The sequence below is a fragment of the Typopeltis vanoorti genome, chromosome 10 (assembly GCF_054136105.1).
Source record: "Typopeltis vanoorti isolate ZY-2024b chromosome 10, IOZ_Tvanoo_1.0, whole genome shotgun sequence".
In the NCBI taxonomy this organism is placed as follows: domain Eukaryota; kingdom Metazoa; phylum Arthropoda; class Arachnida; order Uropygi; family Thelyphonidae; genus Typopeltis; species Typopeltis vanoorti.
The window spans coordinates 110,182,061-110,205,908 of NC_143558.1; the positions used below are offsets into that span (position 1 = coordinate 110,182,061).

Below are 23,848 nucleotides of genomic sequence, written 5' to 3' on the forward strand. Positions count from 1 at the left end.
AATCTCAGATGGTATGGTCACTTAAATAGAATGGGAGAGGAAAGATTAGCAAAACAAGTGTTCTCTGCCAGGTTGGCAGGAAAACGACCCAGAGGAAGACCAAGATATAGGTGGATTGATACGGTACAAAGTGCCTTAGACGATAGAAATATAAGATCTGATAATGTTGGAGTCTTGACAAGTAACAGACTGATTTGGAGGAAAATTGTAGATAGGAAGTTAGTAATGATGTAATTTTTTCATGTAGTACTGTCATATCCTGTACACCCCTTGAGGGTACACGGCAGGAATTTGATGATGATGATGACCAAGTGCAAAATAAACTTCCAACATTCTATCAAGTAGTTTGTTTTATATAGCTGTCTGAAGCAAGTGTTGTCTGTATCCCTTGAAATGGATAAAATTGAGTATCGTGCAGTTATAAAATTCTTTGTAAAAGAAGGTTTAACTCCAAAAGAAATTCATTCGAAGTTCATAAAAGTTTATGGGCACTCTTTGCATTCATCTTTGACAATTAAGTAATGGGATGCAGAGTTTAAACATGGCCATACCAGCCTTGAAGATGATTCACGTGAAGGACGTCCAAAAATAGTAACAAGACTAGAAATCATTGATCATGTGCACTATATGGTATTAGATGACTAGCAAGTCAAAGTGCATGAAATTGTTGAGGCATTTCAAAAGAATGTGTAGGATATATTTTGCATGAAGAATTGCAAATGAAAAAGCTTTGCACAAGATGGGTGCCGCGCTTGCTCTTATCAGATCAAAAACGCACTCGCATGAAAATCTCTGAACAGTGCTTGGAGCGTTTTAACAAGAATGAAACTGAATTTGTGCGTCGATTTATTACTCTGGATGAGAGTTGGATTTACCATAACACACCAGAATCCAAACAGCAGACAGAAGCCTACTGTTCAACGCCAAAGGTGGCAAAGTCGGTTCCATCGGCAGGAAAGGTCATGGCAGCAGTGTTTTGGGATGCATTTGTTTATTAATTATATTGGAAAGGGTAAAACAAGAACTGGGGAATATTATTCCAATCTTTTCACCACACTAGACGAAAAATTTGTGAGAAAAACCTTGTGTTAAGTCGTTACTTTCTGTTATTTTATCTAGTATTATCACTCTAGTACCTTCTAAGATTATCTATAAACTAGTTCTCTGGGGCTGTTCCCTTTTTGTACTCTGACAAAATTTGTTTGATTTGCTGCACCAGCCAGAGCCTAAGAACAGAAATTTCTTGTCCTAGGGAAGTTTCCCAGAATTAAGTATCACCAAAATTTTTAAAGTAAATTAGGAAGCTATAGATATCTTAACTTTGCAGTCATGGCCTATTAACTGTAGAAGTGTTTGTATATTCCCCTTACACGTAAGTCCGAAATTTAATGATTGGTGAAGTCAGTCTCATGCTTAGATCACACACAGGCTTACATAAGAAAACATTTCTTTTATGGCTAAAAGGATTACAATATAATAGATACAATACGAGGTTAGTATTCTACCTCAAACAAAGCAATACTAAAGGAATGATCTAAATCACATGCACATCATTCACACTTTAGGCATATAATTCACTATTGTATGCAATTCATCTACTAATAATTAGCATATTATTCATATACAGTTTGGTACGCATATGGTACAAGACACTATTCTAGTTCTGAACTTATGAATAATTATCAAACAATCCCTTTACAATATTGGAACCATACAATACTTGGGTTCCCAGACTACTAGTCTAATAAGGTTAGAGAGTCCCTGAACATGTATTATTTAAAGTTCTCCTTCCTTCAGCCAGGTTCTTATTTCTTTCCTCTCACAAAATCTTATTATAAAGCAAGAAAAGTCATAGTAATTTACTGCTCTGCAGTGTTAACGTTGAGACCTTTTCGTCCGTCCTTTGTTGTGGTATATCACTGCTGCTGCAAACTGCTACCAAGTGGAGGTCACATGCTCATTTCGAAATGGCCACTCTTTCTTGCTGGACATTTGCTTATCACGACCTCCTTCGAAGGGAGTCCTTTGCTGTCTTTCATTGGCACCTTTTCACCGATGGCCCACGTTTGGGATCTGCCGTCGTCTTGTGCATAGCCTTGCCGAACTTGCGTTAGTTAGCCATGGGAAAGTTGATACTGGTCATCGCAGTCTGTATCACTGGTTTGCACGAGGGAAACAGGAACAGGAAAAAACGGGGTGGGGAGGGGATACCAGACTTGCGTAACTGTATTTATCTCCCTCTCTAGTGCCCTCTTTCCATGCTGGAAACTTATTCACCGGAGCCTCCCTATTCGTCCTGATGAGGTGATGTCACTCCGCCGCCTTACGCTGTCTGCTCCTTTCGGGGAACGCGTGCTCCGTTCGCCTTCTACGAATACTCTAGTTTTGGGCGTTATGTCACCGATGGTCGTTAGCTTGCAACCTTTGGACTTTTGTTGGCAGTACATTTACTTTCTTGCATAGGACATAATTTTAATACTAATGTTTAATATATTATACATAATCCAAACATATTATTTCAATAGCATCGTTTCAGATTCCAGATTCAAATCTCAGACTTATATCATTTTCTATTTTATCCTTTCTATGTTAAACATGAAATGTTTTTCTGATAAAATGAGCTTGATTGCTAGGAGCACAAGTATGTTCTTATTCAGTGTTGTACGTCCTGTTAGATTTTGTATGAGTGACTCTTTTGTTGAAAGAGTTCCCCCATTCAAGATCTAAACACCCTGTTTGCAGAAGAAAAATATCATCTTTCATCAGGACAATGCACCTGTCCACTATCTCTTCCCAAACTAAAGATCTTCCTCACTGGTCAGTGTTTTTCTTCGAATGAAGAGGTGATTGCAGCTGTAGAGGGTATTTTGCAGATCTTACTGAGAACCTCTACAAGGACAGGATAATGGTGCTGGAGAATCACCAGAATAAATGTATTAGTCTTAAGGGAGATCATATTGAAAAATAAAAATAATTTTGAAATTATGAATTCTTTTTTTTCGTTGTTAGGCTGAGAACTTTTCAGATCCCTTGTATGTGTGTGTGTGTGTATACACACACACACACACACACACACACATATATACACACACACGAATAATTACATCTGGATGGGTGTCTCTGAACGATTTGCAGAATAAGTATTCTTAAACTTGATGCCCTTTCTCCCTATACCTATTCCAATTTTATAAATATTAATATTTCTTCGGCAAAACCTGCAGTTTTAAGACAAACCAGAAATTAGGAAACTCACCAATCAATAATATATTACTTTCATTGTATAAGAATAAAAATATTATGAAAATCTAATTGAAATCTAAACAAATAATACATAAAAAACTATATTTTGTTAAATTTATCTTGCACTCCATTTACTTTTTATATATCAGTATCAATGCAATATCATTTAAATTTTGTAGTGAATAATTCTTTCAACGAATTTTTTCCTCGATGAATTTTTCCAGCATAAAATTTTCCTCCCTATGAATTTTTCCAACGATAAATTGTCCATGAACCTTTCATTTTTATGCCCTTTGGAAGAAACAGATTTTACTTGCTACATCTATGCTTTCAGAATAATTCAAATTACTCAGTACAGTGAAAAATCCCTGCCCTCCACATACACCATACTACACAGACAAAGTACTAAATGTCCAAAACTGCCTATTTCAAATAATTAAGTGAAATTTATTCTATGAAATTTGATCAAAGAATACAATTTTTGATTGTATTTTCAATAAGTATAGGAGAAATGAGAATGGGAACTTGACTTCACTAGTTGCAGAAACCAATGATTTATTATTATGATTATTATTACCTGACACCTCCAAGGGGTCTTTGGACTCCTACTTAGGGCATCTACTGTACAACTGTCCATTTCCACCAACTACAGCGAACTGCAACTAGCCTCATCATCTACACCAATGCCCTCCACTACTGGTATTATTATTATTTGACACCTCCATGGAGTCAAAGACTCATCGAGGGAGGACAACTGCTGTACAACGCTGTCTCCACCACTCAATCCACCAAATGACTGCAACTACCAATGGCATCTACTGCCAACCACCACCACCAGTTTTTCCACAGACAATCGCAAACATCCATGCCACGCCGGGATTCGAACCTGCAGCCTTTTTTGCTAGAGAGCGGATATGCTAACCACTCAGCCAGCCAGGCCGGCAATTCTATTTTCACAGACAATCACAAACATCCATGCCCACAGCAGGATTCAAACCTGCAGCCTTTTGGCTGGAGAGAGGATACACTAACCACACAGAAATAATTTCCATGAAATAAGGCAATTCACATATAAAATTCTGCTGCAAAACAAACTGATATGCCATATAATTTATAAAGATGTGCTCCAACCTGAAGGGCAAGGTGCATGATATATTGTAGATAGTTGTGTTAAGCAACTATCTACAAACAATTTGACTCCCAAAAATAGCATTCATTATGCTAATGCCCCACGTTTTATCAACATAAAAGGTTATAGGCTGAAATTGGCCCTAAGTGCAATTAAGAAATTGAATTGATACAGGTGAAGAATTATGTCAGCTGTATGTACTTATTTCTTTTTCCCTATACTTCATTTAGCACTAGAGATTTCATACTGTTTCTTGACTTTGTAATGTAGCTTCATTATCTAATATAAATTTGTACTCATACTCCTGCAGATAGCTACAAAAAAAAAGCCGAAACATTGAATTTAATAACTTTAAAAAAGTTATTCTTCTAAATTCTCGTAGACAGGTTATACGTTGGTTATGCATTATTAAAACACTTAAGGAATTGAACAACGTAGTTAAGAATATAAATTAAATTATACTTTAATAAATATTTCTGCCAAACAGGGAGGACAGCAAATATCAGAATTTCTGAACACAAGGACTACATCCGTTTTCACAAGTACAGCCATTCTGGTCTTGCAGACCAGGCTCTGGATACACGCCACAGAATACGGTGGAAGAAAGCTACAGTAATACACCGTAACAAGTACAAATTCTAAAGACTATTTATGGAATCAGCCTCAGCCCTAAGAAATTCTCCAAACCTCAACAAATATGGTTGTATGCGACTGCCCCAAATTTGGGAGGCTTACATCAGCAGACCTTCAGAACTTAGCCTGCTAGAGGGCACCACCATCAGGACTTTTAGGAGAACAATAGCTTCATCTCTTCATTCCCAGTTACTGTGTTGTAGTGCCTACGTGCATGTGCCTTTTTTTGTAAGTTCCTTTAGAAGATGGCAACGTGACGTTGCCGAAATATCGGAAAATATTTATTAAAGTATAATTTAATTTATATTCTTAACTACGTTGTTCAATTCCTTAAGTGTTTTAATATTCTTCTAAATGTAAATCAGATCTATATATATATCTTATGTATTTTTATGTTGGGCCCATACATGAGAGGTTGGCTGATCAACCTATAGTATGTTAGTACCATAGGTGTGTATTGGGTTGGGAAAGGAGAAACTTGTTTACATTTGATTTAAAAGCCTGTATATCGTATTCCTTGGGAAATACATCAGCTTATGAAATACATCATATGTATATATGATGAATGTAATTTAGCATTTAGTGTTAATTTCATCTCTTTCAGATATATCCTTCTGCTCTTCAGGCTCACAGAAACAAACTGGTAGCAACAGAATGGTATACTAGTAGAAGGTATATAGTTCCTGATTCCCCAGTTGAACAGAAAAAAATAATTGTTGAAAGGCATAGCACTCCTAATCTGTCTTCTCTTTTTCATCTTGCTCCTTACCGGAAGACCTCAAGATGTTCAAGAAGTGCTGAATATAATCACCTGAGATGATGAAAGCAATTTTAACATATACAATTTTAACATATAAGCTGTCAACTTTTATTGGTGCTATAAATTTGTAAAGTGAACTTCTATTTTATATTTCAAGCTAAAAATATTTGTATTTTTTTATAATGTATCATTGAACTGTTTGCAGAATTTCAAAATTTTTATTTATTAAAGTCAACATGAATCATGGTTTTCACAAGTCTGTTTTTAATTCATGTTAATTTTAAAATGTTAACCGGTGCACTTAACTTTGATCATGTAATTTATTGATATTTAATGTGAACATTTTAACTACTAGGTTGATAAAATTATGTTAGAATTTTGCAAATAAATTCACTGGAATTTTTTTAATTTTATTTTTTTTTAAGTCTGAAAGCTTACATTACACAATTGAACAAACTCCATTTATATACGTACATACCACTCCAGTACAAAGGATTATTTCTGTACAGTTAATAACAACAAAAAAAAAAATCACATATCCTAATATGCGAGATCATTGTTTTTGGGAACTTCATTGTCCACTCCTGAAATTGGCTGCTCTTTTCCATTTCTGCCAATCAAGTAGTTAGGATGCCAAAGTATTTGCCATTAGAAAAAACAGTCAATTTCTCTGTCAGAATACCAGACAATTCCCAACAACCTGCCAATACACTTGACCCTTAACATGCTTCCTTTCCATATATACTGTGGATGTCAGTTCTCTTCTCAGTAATTGAGAACCACAACCTCACAAGTCTTCTTCACCATGGAAGATCACATAAGATTTCTTTTAATGATATCCCATCGTACTATATGTTAAGCTGACATTTTATTTTTCTGCAAGGTACAGCTGGTGTTCAAAATTATGCTTTTTTATATTTATAATAATCATAATCATGAATTGGCACAACAATTATATGCTCTTGAAATAGAGCAAATTCATTTCTGGATCAGTTTCAGGTCCTAAAAGTTGCTGCTGTTTTTCTATAAATAGAATTTCCATTAAATAAGACAAACCTATTTTGAATGTGTAGCTATATTAAAATGTCTCACAAAATCGCTAACTCAATAATGTATTTTGGAGAAAATGTAAATTTAAAATTTTATCTCAAAAGATAAATATAAATTCTTGCATTTCTGTCTATTTTAACTTTCTACCTAAACAGTTTTAGAACATTCAGAACTCTAGTTCTCAGGTACTTGATCTTGAGAGGAGCATTAGAACAACTTTTTACTCCTTTGTGGCATCAGGAAGTAGTAAAACCACTCTGCTTAATGCAGTTCATGAAATCCCCAGATTCACACAGATGTTACATATTGTCACTTAAAAATATCTTAAATTTAATAACTTAATTTGAAAAATACTGCAATATTCAAGCTCTCCATAGTTCAATCAGTAACAATCATGCCCTTTAGTTAGAAAGACCTGGTTTGAATCCTGTCTTGGGATGCAAAGAATCTTCCCAAAGTTTCTAATGTGAAATATCTTTATGTGCATATGAGTAAACTTGGAAGATGAGTGTCGCAAAAATTCCTGATGCGAGTAACTACATCATTGCCAGCTAGTAATTACTGTGACAATGTATGTGGTACCTGTAGTCACAGAGATGGGCTTCTCTCTGATAAGTGAGAATTCCATAAAACCACATGACATGCTTAACAGTACTATGCACACAAGAAAACCTGTTGTTTAAGAGATGCTTGTGACATGAGAGGTTTCTTCAATTAATACAAAAAACAAGGGATGAGTTTAATAAATAATATTACTTATTTTTTTTCCCCCTCATGTTAATATAAGAAAACATGAAATTTTCAAGGAACTAAAATCAAGAAATGCAAAATATCGCACAATTTTTAATACAAAGCAAAATAGGCAAGTATATCCTAATCTACATAAACAACTAATTTATTTGTTACTTATTAAGTTTTATGCACAATCTCCACAAATATCTCAACAGAATGAAAAGCAAAAATACAAGCCGTTTTTGTCTTAGGCTAACAGTTCGAACACAACAGATCATAAAGAAAGGGAACTCATATGTAGTGTAATATGTTAATTAAAGAGATGTTCCAGTAAGTAAACTGGATAATTGCTGAAGAACATAGGGGCAAAAGATCAGAATGAGAAAAGCACACTGTATTATAGCAATGTTTTGTATGCTGTCCCAAGCAATGGACAGATATTTCGTTATCTCTAGCTATTGTTCCACCCCCTCATCTCCAACCCAGATAAACATTGCCACCATTCAGAGAAGTCATGATGCTGGCATGCACCAATGTTCTATGTGAAACATCTTTACATGCACCTCCCTAATTTTCAATACAGAATAAATAAACTCGCAGCATGTATGAGGGTGGTCTGAAAAGTTTTCAGCCTTGACCATAGATGGCAATACTATCGACAAGAGATTTCTTTTTCTAAGTTGATACATCTGTCATAAGCATCAATGTGAAATTGCAAGTCATTCTATCAAGTAGTTTGTTTTATACAGCTGTCTGAAGCAAAAGTGTTGTCTGTATCCCTTGAAATGGATAAAATTGAGTATCGTGCAGTTATAAAATTCTTTGTGAAAGACGATTTAACGGCAAAAGAAATCCATTCGAAGTTCATAAAAGTTTATGGGCACTCTTCTCCTTCATTCTCGACAATTAAGAAATGGGCTGCCGAGTTTAAATATGGCTGTACCAGCCTTGAAGATAATCTACGTGAAGGATGTCCAAAAAGTGTAACAACACCCAGAAATCATTGATCAAGTGCATGATATGGTATTGGATGACCGGCAAGTCAAAGTGCGTGAAATTGCTGAGACTATAGGCATTTCAAAAGAACGTGTAGGATATATTTTGCATGAAGAATTGCAAATGAAAAAGCTTTGCACAAGATGGGTGCCACGCTTGCTCACAGCAGATCAAAAACACACTTGCATGAAAATCTCTGAACAGTGCTTGAAGCGTTTTAACAAGAATAAAACTGATTTTGTGCGTCTATTTATTACTATGGATGAGACTTGGATTCGCCATTACACACCAAATTCCAAACAGTAGTTATTTATCTTGTTTATTAATTAGTTTTATTAATCAGTTTCTTAATAAACTGATTAATAAAAATTTCAGATTTTCAGATAATTAATCAGTTTATTAATTATCTTGAAAAGGGTAAAACAATAACCGGTGAATATTATTCCGATCTTTTAACCAGACTAGACGAAAAAATTCGTGAGAAATGACCCGGTTTGCAGAAGAAAAAAAATCATCTTTTATGTAAAAAAAAAATAAGTGTTTTGGCAATGGGAAAATTAAGGCATCTGCACTATGAATTGTTGGAACATCCACCCCATTCCCCAGGTTTGGCTCCCTCTGACTTTATCTCTTCCCAAAACTAAAACTCTTCCTCGCTGGTCAGTGTTTTTCATTGAATCAACAGGTGATTGCAGCTGTATAGGGGTATTTTGCAGATCTTACTGAGAACCACTACAAGGACAGGATAATGGTGCTGGAGCATCGCTGGAATAAATGTATTAGTCTTAAGGGAGATTATGTTGAAAAATAAAAATAATTTTGAAATTATAAATTCGTTTTTTCATTGTTAGGCTGAGAAATTTTCAGACCACTCTCATATGTTACAAAATCAGGTTATGCAATTTTCTTTTTCCATAGTGAATTGTATGGTGGGAGGTTCCTGTGTGTGTGTGTGTGTGTGTGTGTGTGTGTGTGTGTGTGTGTGTGGATCCCTAATTTTCAACACAAAATAAACTGAGTATGTATGTTACAAAATCAAGTTATTGAATTTTCTTTTTCCATGGTGAATTGAATGTGTGGGTAAAGGCTATTGATCCAATGTAGGAATGCAGTAAGTTCATTTTCAAAATGAGGCCAAACAGCAAAAATTTCATCGATGTAACAAAATCAAAAAGAGGGTTGGGATGAATAGATAACATGGTATTTTCCAGATAGTTCATAAATGTTGTTTGCCAAAATGTGGAGATGAAGGACTGTGTGTTCAACCTGTTTATAGGTTGAACGCACAGTCCTTTTTCCCAGCTGAAATATCTATCCTGATTGTATAACAGATTAAAAAATCTTCACATCAGGAGGGAAATCATCATATAATAAACTAACAGTGCCAGATAATGGAATGTTAGGAAATAGAAAAACAATGTCAAAACTGACTAACATGTCTTACTTTTGTATTTTGAAAATGAATTTGTCACCTTCTACATCAGATCAATAGCCTTCACCCATGCATTCAATTCACCATGGAAAAAGAAAATGCTGATAGTTTGGACATCCTTCTTACTTGTACAGCCTCTGGTTCCTTGTCAAGTGCTTATCAGAATTCTTCCTTTACTGGTAGATACTTTCATCAAAAGTCTGCTCATCACACCTCTCATAAAATTAGTGTTATCAAGAGTGTGTTCCTCTCCATCAAGCTTACAACAACAACTTCTCGCACTCAAAACTTTAATGGAATTGAAGGGTTACAACCCTCATCATATTCAACAGATAATTGACTCCTTTTTTCCAACAACTAATGATTCTTCGACAGATCGCAGGATTCCAGTCCCTTATATTTCTAGTATCTCTGAACCTACTGTTAATTTTGAAGAAGTTTCACTTATTTTTCAATCAATGAAATTTCTCATTGTTACCATCTACAAAAGACAGACTGCTGCATCCATTCTTTAGCTGGTGTTTACCAGATCCCTTGTGAATATAATTTAACATACTTTAGGCAGGCAGGCTATTCTATGGATAAAAGAATTAATGAACATCAAATACTACATTGAATACATGAGACCTCAAATGTTTGGTGCAGCATAGTATTGATACTAAACACAGTATCTGGTGGGATGATGCTGGTCTTCTCCATAGAAGCAGTTTTATATATAAACACACCTTTTTCAAAGAAAGTTGTGAAGCTCTTTTATATTAGCCTAACCTGGATCAAAACAATTGTCTCTCTACCCCCCCCCCCCCAAAAGGGAGATTTTCATCTTATTTATTTTTAATATTAATTTCTAGCAAGTGGCAAATTAGGAAAACGTTTTTCTGTTTTTAATAAATCAACTCCCATCCATAAAAATATTCTAAACCTTTTTGTGTGCCTGAATTTCAGCTATTTAAACACATTTTTTGTGAAGATGATAAATTAAATATGGAAATAAACAGAATTAGTAAAGCTGGTTATGAGAGGAAGTCAGCTGAATAAATTTATATGCAGTAAAAGAGAAATTAGTCAATACATGAAACTAGCTGTATACAAGACAGTGTTCAAGCTAATTTGAACTCGTGGATCTGAAAGCTGGGTTAGAAATAAAATGCCTGATCAAATACTGGAGGGCAGATATGAGAGTTATGAGAAAGGGGAGTGAACAGGTGATGTCAATAGCAGTTTCCAATTAATAATGACAGTATTAGGAAAGAACTTGACATTGTTAGCATTCAGGAATGTGTTAGCAGAGCTAATCTCAGGTGATATAGTCACTTAAATAGGATGGGAGAGGAAAGATTAGAAAAAAACAAGTGTTCATCAACTATATACTGAATGGTTTTCCATTCAGTATATAGTTTGTTTTCAATGTTTCTGCCTATTTTTATTGTCTTTTCATTGCTGATTTTCATACCAAATTTATTTCAAGTCATTTGATTTAGTCAGGGAATCCTGTGGACTTGTACTGGATTTATTTATTTACGAGTATAACATCATCTGCATAATGTAAAGAGCTGAGATTAATATTTCTAATTTTGATATCAGGTTTAATACCATTTTCCTTCATAATGCGATCCATATAGATAATGAATAACAGAGGAGATGATGTACATCCTTGTCTGACTCCAGATTTACCAATCAAACCATCTTCCTGTACCTCCTTCAATTCTAATCTCTGACTTGCAACTCAAATAAAGACTATGTATTGCTTGACAATGTTCCATTTACACCATATAACTAGCTCTGAAAAGCTTTTCTCTTAGCATCTTTGTCATACACTAAAATGTCATTTTATGAATATCAAAGAGAGCTTTTATCTCTGCTGTGGAGTTTTTTTTTTTTTTTTAAATAAAAAACTAGCTTTATAAACTGAAGGAGTTATACAAGTTCATCCAGAGTAGGCTTTTATCAAATGTCGAACCCACAACCTGTTGGTTGGTTCTTAATGTCTTCTGCATTTCTTGGAATTCTATGCAGACCTTTTTCTATATTTACAATGATGTCCAGTTTCAGTATATTTGGTATCATATTAAGACTAATTGTTGATGCTAGGCATTCTGCTACATACTGTATCTATCCAAATATTTAGCAAAATTATCAACTCCACATGTAGGAAAATCATCTTGTCATCTCAGCACTATGATAAACAATTTAATAACACTTCTTTATATGGACGTTTATGTTTTATGCATTATTATGATTATTGAAGTTATAAAAACAGAAAGTTCTCTTTACATAAACTAGTTTCCATTTCTTTAAAGTTATAAAGCCATATGAGTGAAGGAGGATGTCCGAAGTTTGCTATAGTAGTTCTAAGATAGTAAGAGAAAGGAACTGAAAAGTTTCGAAGTAGTGTAACAGCATTTGAAGTCACTACCTACAATGAAGTCAATGGACAACAGATTTCCGTTTGTATTGTTTAATGAATATCATATCTCCTTTCAGTTTAGACATTAAACTGATAATGAAAAATTGGGATCAAAATAGTTTCCCACAGTTGATCCACCATGAATGTACTGAAGATCTTTTAAACGAGTTTTAATTCTTTGCAAATGTAATCTCTTATACAATTCATTATCTCTAATGAGGTGTTAAAAATCTAAGCCATATAATACAATTGTCACATTATCTTACATTTATATATAAAACGAAGTATGCCTACTCGCCACTGGAAATACTAAATTAATTCACCAATTTGGTCTATTACACATCAGGTCAATGGGCAAGTTTGATTATTTTTTTTCCTCACCTAGTTTTATCTGGTGGATAAACTAGATGAGCTATTCTAGGGGGTGGGTATTATTTTACCATCATACAGCACATTTTAAAAGGGACTTCAGTATGATTTAAAGACGTTTTGTGTTTCCTTCAGAAAATCTAATTCATAACCAATGAAGGGTAACATGGTATTATTATAAACTATCACAAATATATTTTTCATGGCCATCCATCCTACTGGATTAGGAAAGCAGCACAAAACTATCTGGTAACTTCAGCAGTTACCAGATACTGTAGTTTTATTTTAGTTATTGCTTTATATGAAGAACCGTTAATCTCACCACCAAATTCTGCATGACTTTTATTTTATCATGCCAATCCAGGATTGTTTGAATCCATCTGTTTGGTGGTATGCATAAGAGGGGAGAGGGAGGAAAGACAAGCAAACAAACAAAAAAAAAAAGAACGCTATCGGAATAACCCTGGCAATTTGCTGGTTAGATGCATTGATTCTATTTACTCTGCATGGCAACGCTTAAATTTTCTTGCTTAAAAAAAAGTCAAGCGTGATACAGAAAGGGATCGAAAATTAATAAAGGGGGGGGGGGAAGAAGAAAAAATGCATTGCCATTTGTTGATCAAGTGACAAAATTCAATTTAGTTTACTTATATGCAGTGCCGGCGCTAGGGTATTTACCGCCCGCATGCAATTTCTATCTATGCGGCTCTGTAACGATCCGGGCGTGTGTGGTTCTTTTACGATAATAAAAATGTAAATTATTTGAAATTTCTTAAATACATTTTGACAGAACAGCCACACGTTGGTTCGCTAAATGTAACGAACCGGGGTGTTGACTAGGCAGGATAATCGTTAAAAACCCGAATATTCAAAAAATTCTCAAAAGTTAAAGCAAATTTTGATAAGCCACTTCACTTTATTCGTTGAATATAATGATACAGGGATTATAGCCTTCTTACCGACCCGAATCACTAACAAAATTAAAATGAATTTTAAAGTTAAAATTTGTTTGAACTAAAGTTTAAAAAATTCTTGCATTTTACACGTTTTTTTTAAATAATTTTTATAAGTGGAACTATCTTTAAGGAAAATAAAAGAAACTCAAGATAGATTGAGAAAATAAAATAATTCAGAAATACTTTGAATACTTATATTAACATACTTATAATAACAGAAAATAAATTAAATTGCATAAATATACTTCAAATTTTTTTTTTTTTTTTAAATTTTAGGGTTTTTGATTTCATATTGACAAAATTAGAAATAATGGTCTTAACGTCTAATTCCGCACATATATCATTTTCAATAGCTATTAACGCCAAACTAACAAGCCTTTTTTTTTTTTTTTTTTTTTTGTGACATACTTGTTCTTAAGTAGGTTTTAATCAATTTCAACTTAGAAAAGGAACGTTCACCGCTCGCCACACTAACAAGTAAGGTTAATAGTATTTTTAAAGCAATTCAAAAGTTAGGGAAAGGTAAATTATTGGACACAATAAAATTAAGAATATTGAAAGGGTTTTGAATATTTAAATTATCCTTCCGAAAAATATTCCGGAAAGCACATAACTCGTCATATAGTTCTATTGCATTTACGACTTTATTGTCGCCGTCCTTCAAGAGAATCTCTAAATCGTCACAATTTTTTCGTAAATCTTCGTTATTAATTTGTAGCAATCTATACAAGAAATTGAAATTATCACATGTTTTTAGTTGTTAAAAACGTTCTATTAACGAACACATTGCAACGTCTAGAAGTGTATAAAACACATTCACTCTAAATTTATCTTTTGGCGATTGTGGCGTTTCGTCATTATGCTTGTAGTCAAATTGTCGTGTCTTCTTTCGTTGTTGAACTTCCTTACCAGTTTTAAATTCTTCTCCATCCACCTCTTCTCCCAGATCTTTTGCCGTTTTTAGAACTCCTTTAAAATTTTTACAAGAGCATCTGATTGATACTCTTGTAAGAATATTTTTAAGTTTTCGATAGATTCTAAAGCAGGTGTAATGTTACTAAGATGAAAAGCCAAACGGCTATTTTTCTGGCGACCTTAATTAAAATTAAGGGGATAAAAATCCCTTTTTCAAGTGTAATGTTCATATTTTTGTCTTGAAGCATTTTACTCACAGGGTTTATTTTATTCACAGGGTTAAGTAAATCATGCCAAGCTATAAGAGAGAAAATAAATTTGTAGTTTTTTATTTTAGCACATAATGTTTGTGCTTCATGCTGAGTTTCTTTATTAAACTTTTAATTATTTAAAATTTCAAAAAGTGCATCGTAAATTTCTCCTAACTGATATCGTAGAGGGCGGATTGCATTCATTTTACTTTCCCATCGCTTTTCTGATGGCTGTTTCAATGTTTAATTTTTTAAGAACTTTAAAAGGATTGCCCAACGTTTGTTGGGCAATCTTTTTAAAGATTGAAAAGAAAGTATATTAGATTGAAAAGAAAATATATTAGAGAATGAAAAGAAATTTTATATTTCGTGAATAATTACAAAGAAACTAATTGTATCTGCATTCACTTTGTCTGCATCGTTAATGATTAAATTTAGAGTATGAGCAACACATGGCACGTAAAAAGCTCGAGGATGTTTGTTGAAAAGCCAGTTTTGGAGCCAATATTTTTTTTTCTTTCATATTTTTTTTCAATATTTCCCTTTCAATATTTTGCCCCATTGTCATACCCCTGACCTCGCATGTCTCCAATGGTAATGTTCCATTTTTCCAGTTGTTCCATTATTGTTGCACATAAATCACGTCCAGTGGAATCTGATATATCTGCAAAACCAAAAACGTTTTCCCTGATCTTGACAATTCCATTGTCACAGGAAACAAAGCGAATAATAATAATGGTCATTTGTTCTGTTTTACTTGCATCAGTTGTGCAGTCTAAAATTATGGAATAATATTTAGATTTTCGAATTGATAATAAATTTATATCCCTGAGTGCGTTACTTAAAGTTTCCAATATTTCATTTTGACTGTCTTTACTCAAATAGCGTACTCTATTGTTTCGTTGTCGGATCCTTTCAACATGATAACAGGATCAAAGTTCGCAAACAGTTCGACTAATTTAAAAAAAAAATTGCCGTAATTCCTTTTGTATAATTTATCAGATTATCCGCTAAAAGCTAAATTTTGGCTACCATGGAATTTTATAATTTCAATCAAGATTTCTAAAACACTCGTCCAATATTTCTTTTCCATTTCATACATGCTTTGAGTCTGGCAATCAATAGTAGTTTTGTTTTTTAAATTTTTATCAAGTTCCTTCCATTTTAAGAAATTTTTCATGTGAGCTAAACTAGTCTCATGTCTATGAAAAGTTATATTTACATTTCTCCAATCGTTATAACCTACAAGACTACTTGTTTCAGTAGGTGCGAAAAGTTTGCAACAAAAGCAAAAAACAGAATTTAAAGTTTCGGAATAAATGAGCCATGTTCTTGACAGGAGCTCCCCGTTTTCCATTTTTCTATTATAATACGTGTCGCCAAATTTATGACCATATGTATCTTTGGGATATATTATATTTTTCTTTTTAACAGGCCCCATTTCAATTAAAACAACTCGTAATTTTTCATCAATATTTCCCCATTCACCTGGATCTTCTAAATTTACAGAGACTAACAGTGTGTTAGTTTCGCGATCAACTACAACTAAATCTTCTCCTAACTGTTTTTCACTTAAATCATGCGTCTTGTTATCTTGTTCAATATTTGCTATAGTATTTTCATGAAAACTGGATGATGTGCACGGTCCTTCAACTCTGATTTCTGATGTGTCGAGTTGGTTACAATCTCGAGTTGGTTAATATTTTAACAAATTTTTAAGAGCCCCAGTTTGTTTCTTAATATCTGCTTCTTTCGCATCATGACGCTTACGATTTTGTGCGCTGGATAACTTTTTTTAAATTTTTGATTCCATTTCTATTTTATACCCACAAGAAATTATTACACAACACGACACAGAGACGAAATAATAGTCCGCACTGCGCTACTGTCAGTAGCCTACTGAGATGCATACCATATGACTGGTTAACTAGCAACAAATGTTTTGTACGAAAATTCGTTTCTTCGCATAAAAACCGTTCACCGTTTTTCACTTTAGCTAGACTACATAGACACAACATTCTACAGGCAAGCATTTAGCCTGCTCTTGCTGCAAAATTGTAAACAGCCGGCTAATCAAAGAGGCGGCAATATACAATTTTTTTTTTTAATTTTTATTCGGTGTATCCGGCATTATTTATTTTAATATTGATCATTCCAAGAATTTTTTGTTTTTATGATAAAAATTTTGTTTCTTAAAAATGAACTTATGAACCGTGCCCCGTCGGCGGCGCCCCCTTTGTAGCAGCGCCCGCATGCCCTGCATGCCCGCTTCCGCCGGCCCTGCTTATATGTAACTAAAGCTGTAAGTCCGCTAAAACCATCATGCATTTTGACTCGTTAAGTATATAAATAAGAATGCAAATAAAGATTAACTAAAAAAGCATATAAACGATAAGGTAAGGGATGACGATAGCCAGCAAAGGTTGGTCGATTGGTAGAGCTCTGTTACTAATGGCACAGCAAAAAGTTAAGCAAGTTTGAGCGCGGTTAGTAGTTGGAAGGAGATTAATCGTTCGATGCTGTTGGCACACTCTCCCTCGATGAGTCTTTGGATTCCCTGGAGGTGTCACATAATAATAAATAGAAACTCGGCATAAACACAAAACACTGAAGTGAGAGAAATTATGCAAAAATATTTTTATAACTGTAAAAAATGACCGAAAATCAGGAAGGGTTAGTCTTTATATATCCTTTTTTTTTTTTGGTCTTTATTATTGAAAAATTACTATTCAAAACTTATACCACCCAACAAAATATAGGAATTAAATGGCCTTGGAAAGTTCCTATCTTAAATTACAGATGGTTGTATGTAACAGCTAATTGAAACCATCTGGCGATTTCCATTTACTGATTAAAAAACACGCATGTGACGTTTTCCTAGATAAAATAGCATTATCTTTATTTCAAGGGTCTTTCAAATGAGATCGTAACGAAACCTCTTTCGAGTTTTACAGCTGAAAGAATTTCTGTTTAATTCGAATCATCATGAATGCAATTATCTTCCTGTTTGCTGCTGTTGTAGTAGTCACTGGTAAATCATACCTCCAAGTAGGTAGGTATTACTAACAGTTGCTTCAATTATTCATCTCCCTCTAACCGAAAGTGCATCATTGTTTTTAATTTTTGATATCGTTTTCTTAAAAATAAATAAATAAATAAAATGTACATAAGCAAACATTAGATGTAACAAAAGCCTTCGGAACCCAGTCAGTATCAAGATATGCTCTAGTTAGGAAGACCTGGCTTTCGAAACGCCCTCTGGAGCGCAAAGAATCTTTAAAATAGTATTTCGTTTTAGGACGAGTTAGTTTGTATCGTGAGGCAGCAAGTTTTTCTGCCTTCAAGATATGCCAAAGCCAGTTAATTAACACACGTGGTAGAATACCGGACTGTTCTGATTCAGAAGTCGACACTGAATGACAGTGTGAGAGCGTATGCGTTTATTAATTTATATTAATATCTTGCATTAATCTAACATTAATCTTGCAATGTTACAACTCTGACTTTTCTGATTCTGGGATAAGCTCCTAGGACACTGACTACAATCAGAAATGCTGAATAAACGACAGTATTTATTAAATTTATCCATTAAAAAACCAATTCATCAGAATAAGAAATATAATTGTCCATGTAATCAACGAGGGCCACCCATTAAGAAACATTTTAGTTACATGAGATCTTTCGGATTTGCAAACCACAATTTGCAACACCACACAAAAGATGTGGTGTTGCAATTTACCCTCATCCATGAGGTGAGTATTCGCTTGTGTTCGATAGTCGCCAAAAAAATCTTTTCTTTCCACTTTCATGTATTTGCATTTGATGTTTCACCTTCATCTGATTTCTTTGAATCGTTTGAAAAATCTCCTCTGCTACCTGATTCGAACCTGTCTCGAGACAAAGAGAAAGGCAAACTAGTTTGCCTTTCTCTTTCTAAGAATAATGATAAGAATTCTTTCAAAGAATTTCTGTTTCTAAGAATAATGCAGTGCAAATAATTTCCAAAGAACATTCCAACTTTTCTCCTTTACGTCCTTTGATTCAGTTGAACTAAAATTCTCTAGATTTCTGCCTTTCCTCCTTGTACATACATGCAACTCTGCAGTTCGGATGGTAAAAATCACTACTGGTTTACGGCAAGGATTCCAGCTCAAACCTCCCCTAGGTTATTGATGTTTGTAGCACTGAGATAAGTAATTTCCTTTACAAAATCTTAAAATTAAAGTAATGTTCTTGTACAGCGATCAAGTGGATAGCATGCCTGCTCTCCACCCACCTTTGGGTTCGAATTGCAACGTGATACAGATATTTAAGAATGAAGACGATTCTTATTGCCCAGTATGAGACCGCAATTAGTGGAGGCCTGAAATGAATGGCAAAAGTTTCACGTTTTGTATTTAGAGAAAAAAGGCTAGATAATACAAAAGTTTTTTTGCATTATCTAGCCTTTAGCCCATTCACAATACTAATGTATAAGATCCACAACTTTCGCTGGATGGGATTTTCATGAAAAAAACCCCTCTAGATAGAAAAAAAGTATGGCAGTTAGGTGATAGAACAATGATGGAATTATCTGTTTCATTGTGTGTGCGCAACAACTAGAACTAAAGTTGTGTGAACATCGTAGATCAGGATGCGTCTAGAAAGGATGACTACAACGAGATTTTTCCGAAACATAAATACTGCTGGTTAAATTATATAGCTAAATTTGCCTGCCAGAGCAGAAGAGCATATATTTACAATATTCATCTGAATGCCTAGTGTAGAACAATCTGTGCGTGTGTTGATACTGCAAAATATCCGGGACTCATCCTTGACACTGTTCCGAAAATTATTCACCAACCAACATTACGACGAACTGCTGCAGGAAACAAAATATCCTGTAGGAAGTGTTATTTCTTTATTTATTTATTCTCCCCCCCCCCCGAAAAACTGCATTTTTAGACAAAGAGACCGCCTGAAATATTCCACAGAGATAACACATCATCCTTGAATACAGTTTTTTTTTTTTCACAACTTTTCCATTCTTCTGTAACACTTTCGTTATCCGCGCACTAATACATACTTGAAATTAAATAAACAATAAGAAACAATATATCTTATCAAAATGCTAGAGAGTTGTTTTACTAATCTTTGAAAAATTCATGTCCCCTTTACAAAATGGGGGGATGAATTTTTCTATCTAGGTTACTTTGTTTACGTTCTCGATATAGCCCTTCTCCATTCCGTTTGCACACTATCATACTTTTCAGTACTCCTTGCCTTGAAAAGGATATTATTAAGGGGTTAGCTCCTAGCTTTTGTTTTTTTAATTTTACGGAAAGCAGTCTGAATCATGCCATAATATAATACTCGATATCAGAAAGTAATAAGCTTTTTTCATGAGAAGGCTAGAAGTCGCTTCCGCGGAGTTCCCCTCTCCCCTTTATAAAGCGATGAATGTTAATCTTTTCTAAGGAATGAAAGTCACTTGGAACTGTGGATCAGGCTTACTGAATTTTATTAAACTACAGTGTATTACAGGCTTTTGCATCGCTGGCGTACATCATACCGAAGTGCGAAGATTGTGATAAATCTAAGGAAACATTTAAGAAGGAAAGTTTGTTTGACGAAACAAAGAACGTATTTATGTCGCGTAATGGCGAAGAACAGTTGTTTCATCAAATCCCCTTCGCCAACTTCAAAGCACAAAATTACTTTTTGTGGGAAAGAAATACACTCGTACACAAATTTTCCATCAATGACATTCATTTAAAAGAGAGAGAGAGAGAGAAGAGTTTACTTAGTTTTAATTATTATGTGACACCTCCAGGGAGTCCAAAGACTCATCGAGGGAGAGTGTGCCAACAGCATCGAACGACTGATCCCTTCCAACTACTAACCGCGCTAAAACTTGATTAACTTTTTGCGTGAGCCATTAGTAGCAGAGGCTCTACCAATCGATCAACCTTTGTTCATGAACTGAATTTAAATTCTGGATCCGCAGGCACTATTTTAGGATTTTTATTCATTATAGACTAATTTGAAATTTTTATAAATTTAATACATTATTAGCTTAAATTTAAAGTACACTAGTTTTTAATTATTCGTATGGAGTTCTCCCCGTTCTTCGTCCGTCCCTTAAGACTGGTTGAACCCTCCTAATGAGAGATTGAACATATATTTTATGACTGTAAATCCGTGTGTTCACGGGCCAGTTTGCCTGTTCTGAGGACGAAAAATCCGGGTTAAAAACCCTCTGACCCCTGTATGAGACAGGCTAACTCACCGTTTAGTCGAAAGAGACCAGATAAAGGTTCCTCACGTTACGGACGGGAATGGAACCCAGGTCTTTCCGATCAAAGGGCTTCGTCTATACCGACTGAGCTACGGAGGCTCAAGATACTGATTGAAAAGATACTATAGTTTTTAAAAGAAAATAAAAATTATATGTTGCTTGAGAAAATTTGACTCTGTAAACAGATATCTAGGTTGTCTGTATGTAAATACAACACTGGTTGTCCTACATTATCTCAATATCTGCAAATGGTCCAAAATTTATTTAAGAAAAAAAGAAACCAAACAGTGCACCTTTATATCGCTGCACTAAGTTAATTGTGCATATCAAGAGAGCAGCTCAGAACTTTTGTAGCGACGGATCCTATATTCAGATTTATTATATTAGAAATATATACACGCTTGCACAAGAATAATGTTTAATTTGCCAAAGATAAACGCTCAACCTTGTCTCTACCTGGTGTGTATCAAGTTCCTTGCAATTGTAATCTTTCCTACTTTGGACAAACTGGACGTTCTATAGAAAAAAGAATTCAGGAGCATCAGTCACCAATTCAAAAGAACAAACCTAAGAAATCTGGATTAGCTCAGCATGGATTAGAAACAAGCCACAACATCCTTTGGTCCAAGACTCTCCTCCTACACAGATGTCGCTACAAATTTGAACGTTTATTTAAAGAAAGTGCGGAGGCCTTACTTCAACATCCTAATTTGAATCGTAATGACTGTATATCTATATCAAAAATTTGGGAAAATTTAATCAGGATAACACATTAATTAATTTTTATTATTTTTTTTGTAAATTTCCTATATTAGTCTAATGTTATTTAAGATTATATGAATTTCTGAATTAATATCTTTAATTATGACTTTAAAAATGTTTACTCTTCTTATACTTAGCGATATGACATCACGCGGCTCGTTCTATGTGTGAATGATCAATTGTTCGTATTCCACTTTGTTTTTTAAAACTATTCCTATGTAGCCACTGAAGATGGTCTGTAATATTCAGACCGAAATATTTGGCAAATTAAACATTATTCTTGTGCAAACGTGTATATATTTCTAATCATTATGTCACAAGTATCGTTAAAACATCCGATTTATTATATTTCAATCGTAAAAAATTATTTCATTCAACATTTTCTCTAATAAATACACTTAAAATTAACACTAATTAAAAATATATGACTGACGTATTAAAAGTTTTATGTGGACCTTAGTGATCTAAATCACTTATTCAGCAAAATGTAGTTTAAAGAAATACGACTTCAAATATTTTTTCCTTTTATTAAAGGTGAACATCTAGCACATCATTAAACTTATTAAAACATCATTAAATTTATCTTATTTGAAAATGATAACTATTGATAAATTATTATATCAAGAACGCTAGATATGAAAAATTATGAGGAAAACACTTCAGTTATTAATAATCGGGTAACATTTCCTAAAATTCGGAGACCAGATTCTACTACTTCTGAGCAATTAAGTCTTGTTTCAAGAGTACTTCATACATCGCAGCTTCGCAAATTTCGATATTATGTCGCATGCAGATGAACGAACTACGCGAATACTAATCATACAAATCTTTCTGCTTCACAGCAATCGATTAAAAGATCCGACTATCGTGAAAAGGTGAAATTACAAGATTACACAAGGGGAAGGCATTATTATAACCAAATGACATAGCAAAAGAATGCTGGTCAAAGGAGAGAAAGTCGAAGTAAAAGACATCACGAACGATCAAAGCTTTCTGTCTACGCACCCCCAACCACCCCTTGGGATTGAGAATATTCCAGTGTATTCCTACTACTTCTAATTTCAAAAATAAGTTTTTAATAAAGCATTAATATATAAGATGGCTTATAATAAATAAAGCAAAATATGCGACTTATGAAAATGAAACTTTTTATGATTATCTTAATCATAAAAAATCACAAATTATTCAAATATCAATACTCTTGTAGTTTCACCAAAAAATATTTAATATTTACGGAGCTTAGACTAAGGTTTAAGGACTGCTGTACTACAGCATGATAAACACCTCAATAATTCGCATAACTGATTCAAATTACTTTTTTTTTTCTAATTAAAAAAGGTCCTGAGGACTGCGATAAAGATCGAGAAGATTTCAAAGATTACTGTGGTCAAGTATGTTACTCGACTTGTGTGGACTTTGATCATCTTCCTTTCTGTCCCGTAGTATGCTTTGCTGAGTGTATATGTAAACCTGGATTCACAAGGAACGCAACAGGTGTCTGTATTCCTTTCTACGAATGCTAAATACAGGAATATATTGTCTGTAATCGGACGCATCCTGAACATCTTGATGATTTCCCTCAATATGAAATAATAAAATTAATATGAAAACGAATTTGCCATGTAGTTTTTATTATTTTAATATAAAAATATTTATTTTTATCATCGTTTTAATAAATAATTAGGTTTTACAGCACATCATACACAGTCTGAAAATGATAGAATGATAAAAAGTGAAAGTACATCAAGTAATAAATCTTTAGAACCAAGGCTTTACTTTCATGAATCTGCACGGTTAACACTTCACAAACATTTACACACGCAGAAGCTAATAACACTTCCATTAGTACCAACTTGTTTGTAATAAGGCGAACTTTTTAAGAACTGGCGTAGCAACTCATTTAGTATATCAGCGTTTCCAAATAAGTTGCTTAGCCATT

The 23,848-nt window shown here is 34.0% G+C and overlaps 2 protein-coding genes and 1 long non-coding RNA gene across 4 annotated transcripts in view; 2 read left to right on the forward strand and 1 right to left on the reverse strand.

Annotated features, from left to right (window-relative positions):
• Window positions 1-6,165, forward strand: part of LOC150102670 (uncharacterized) — a 62,579-nt gene extending 56,414 nt beyond the window's left edge. For both annotated transcript variants that reach the window (XM_090399044.1, XM_090399045.1), the window contains exon 5: window positions 5,607-6,165. In XM_090399044.1, coding sequence (XP_090255170.1) covers window positions 5,607-5,822 — 216 coding nt within the window. In that variant the 3' untranslated portion in view covers window positions 5,823-6,165. The remainder of the gene's footprint in view (window positions 1-5,606) is intronic.
• The window catches only part of LOC150102671 (uncharacterized), a 125,229-nt gene that overhangs the window by 15,904 nt on the left and 85,477 nt on the right, over window positions 1-23,848 (reverse strand). The gene's annotated exons all lie outside the window — the stretch shown is intronic.
• LOC150102672 (venom serine protease inhibitor-like) lies at window positions 17,791-23,523 on the forward strand. The gene is made up of 2 exons (XM_090398619.1): window positions 17,791-17,922; window positions 23,248-23,523. Exons 1-2 carry the CDS (start codon window positions 17,856-17,858, stop codon window positions 23,430-23,432), a joined length of 252 nt encoding a protein of 83 aa, XP_090254745.1. The 5' UTR covers window positions 17,791-17,855; the 3' UTR covers window positions 23,433-23,523.

Coding starts and splice junctions, on each gene's coding strand:
- LOC150102672 (XM_090398619.1), top strand. CDS start 17,856: ATGAATGCAATTATCTTCCTGTTTGCTGCTGTTGTAGTAGTCACTGGT. Junction 17,923..23,247: donor TAAATCATACCTCCAAGTAG/GTAGGTATTACT, acceptor TAATTAAAAAAG/GTCCTGAGGACTGCGATAAA.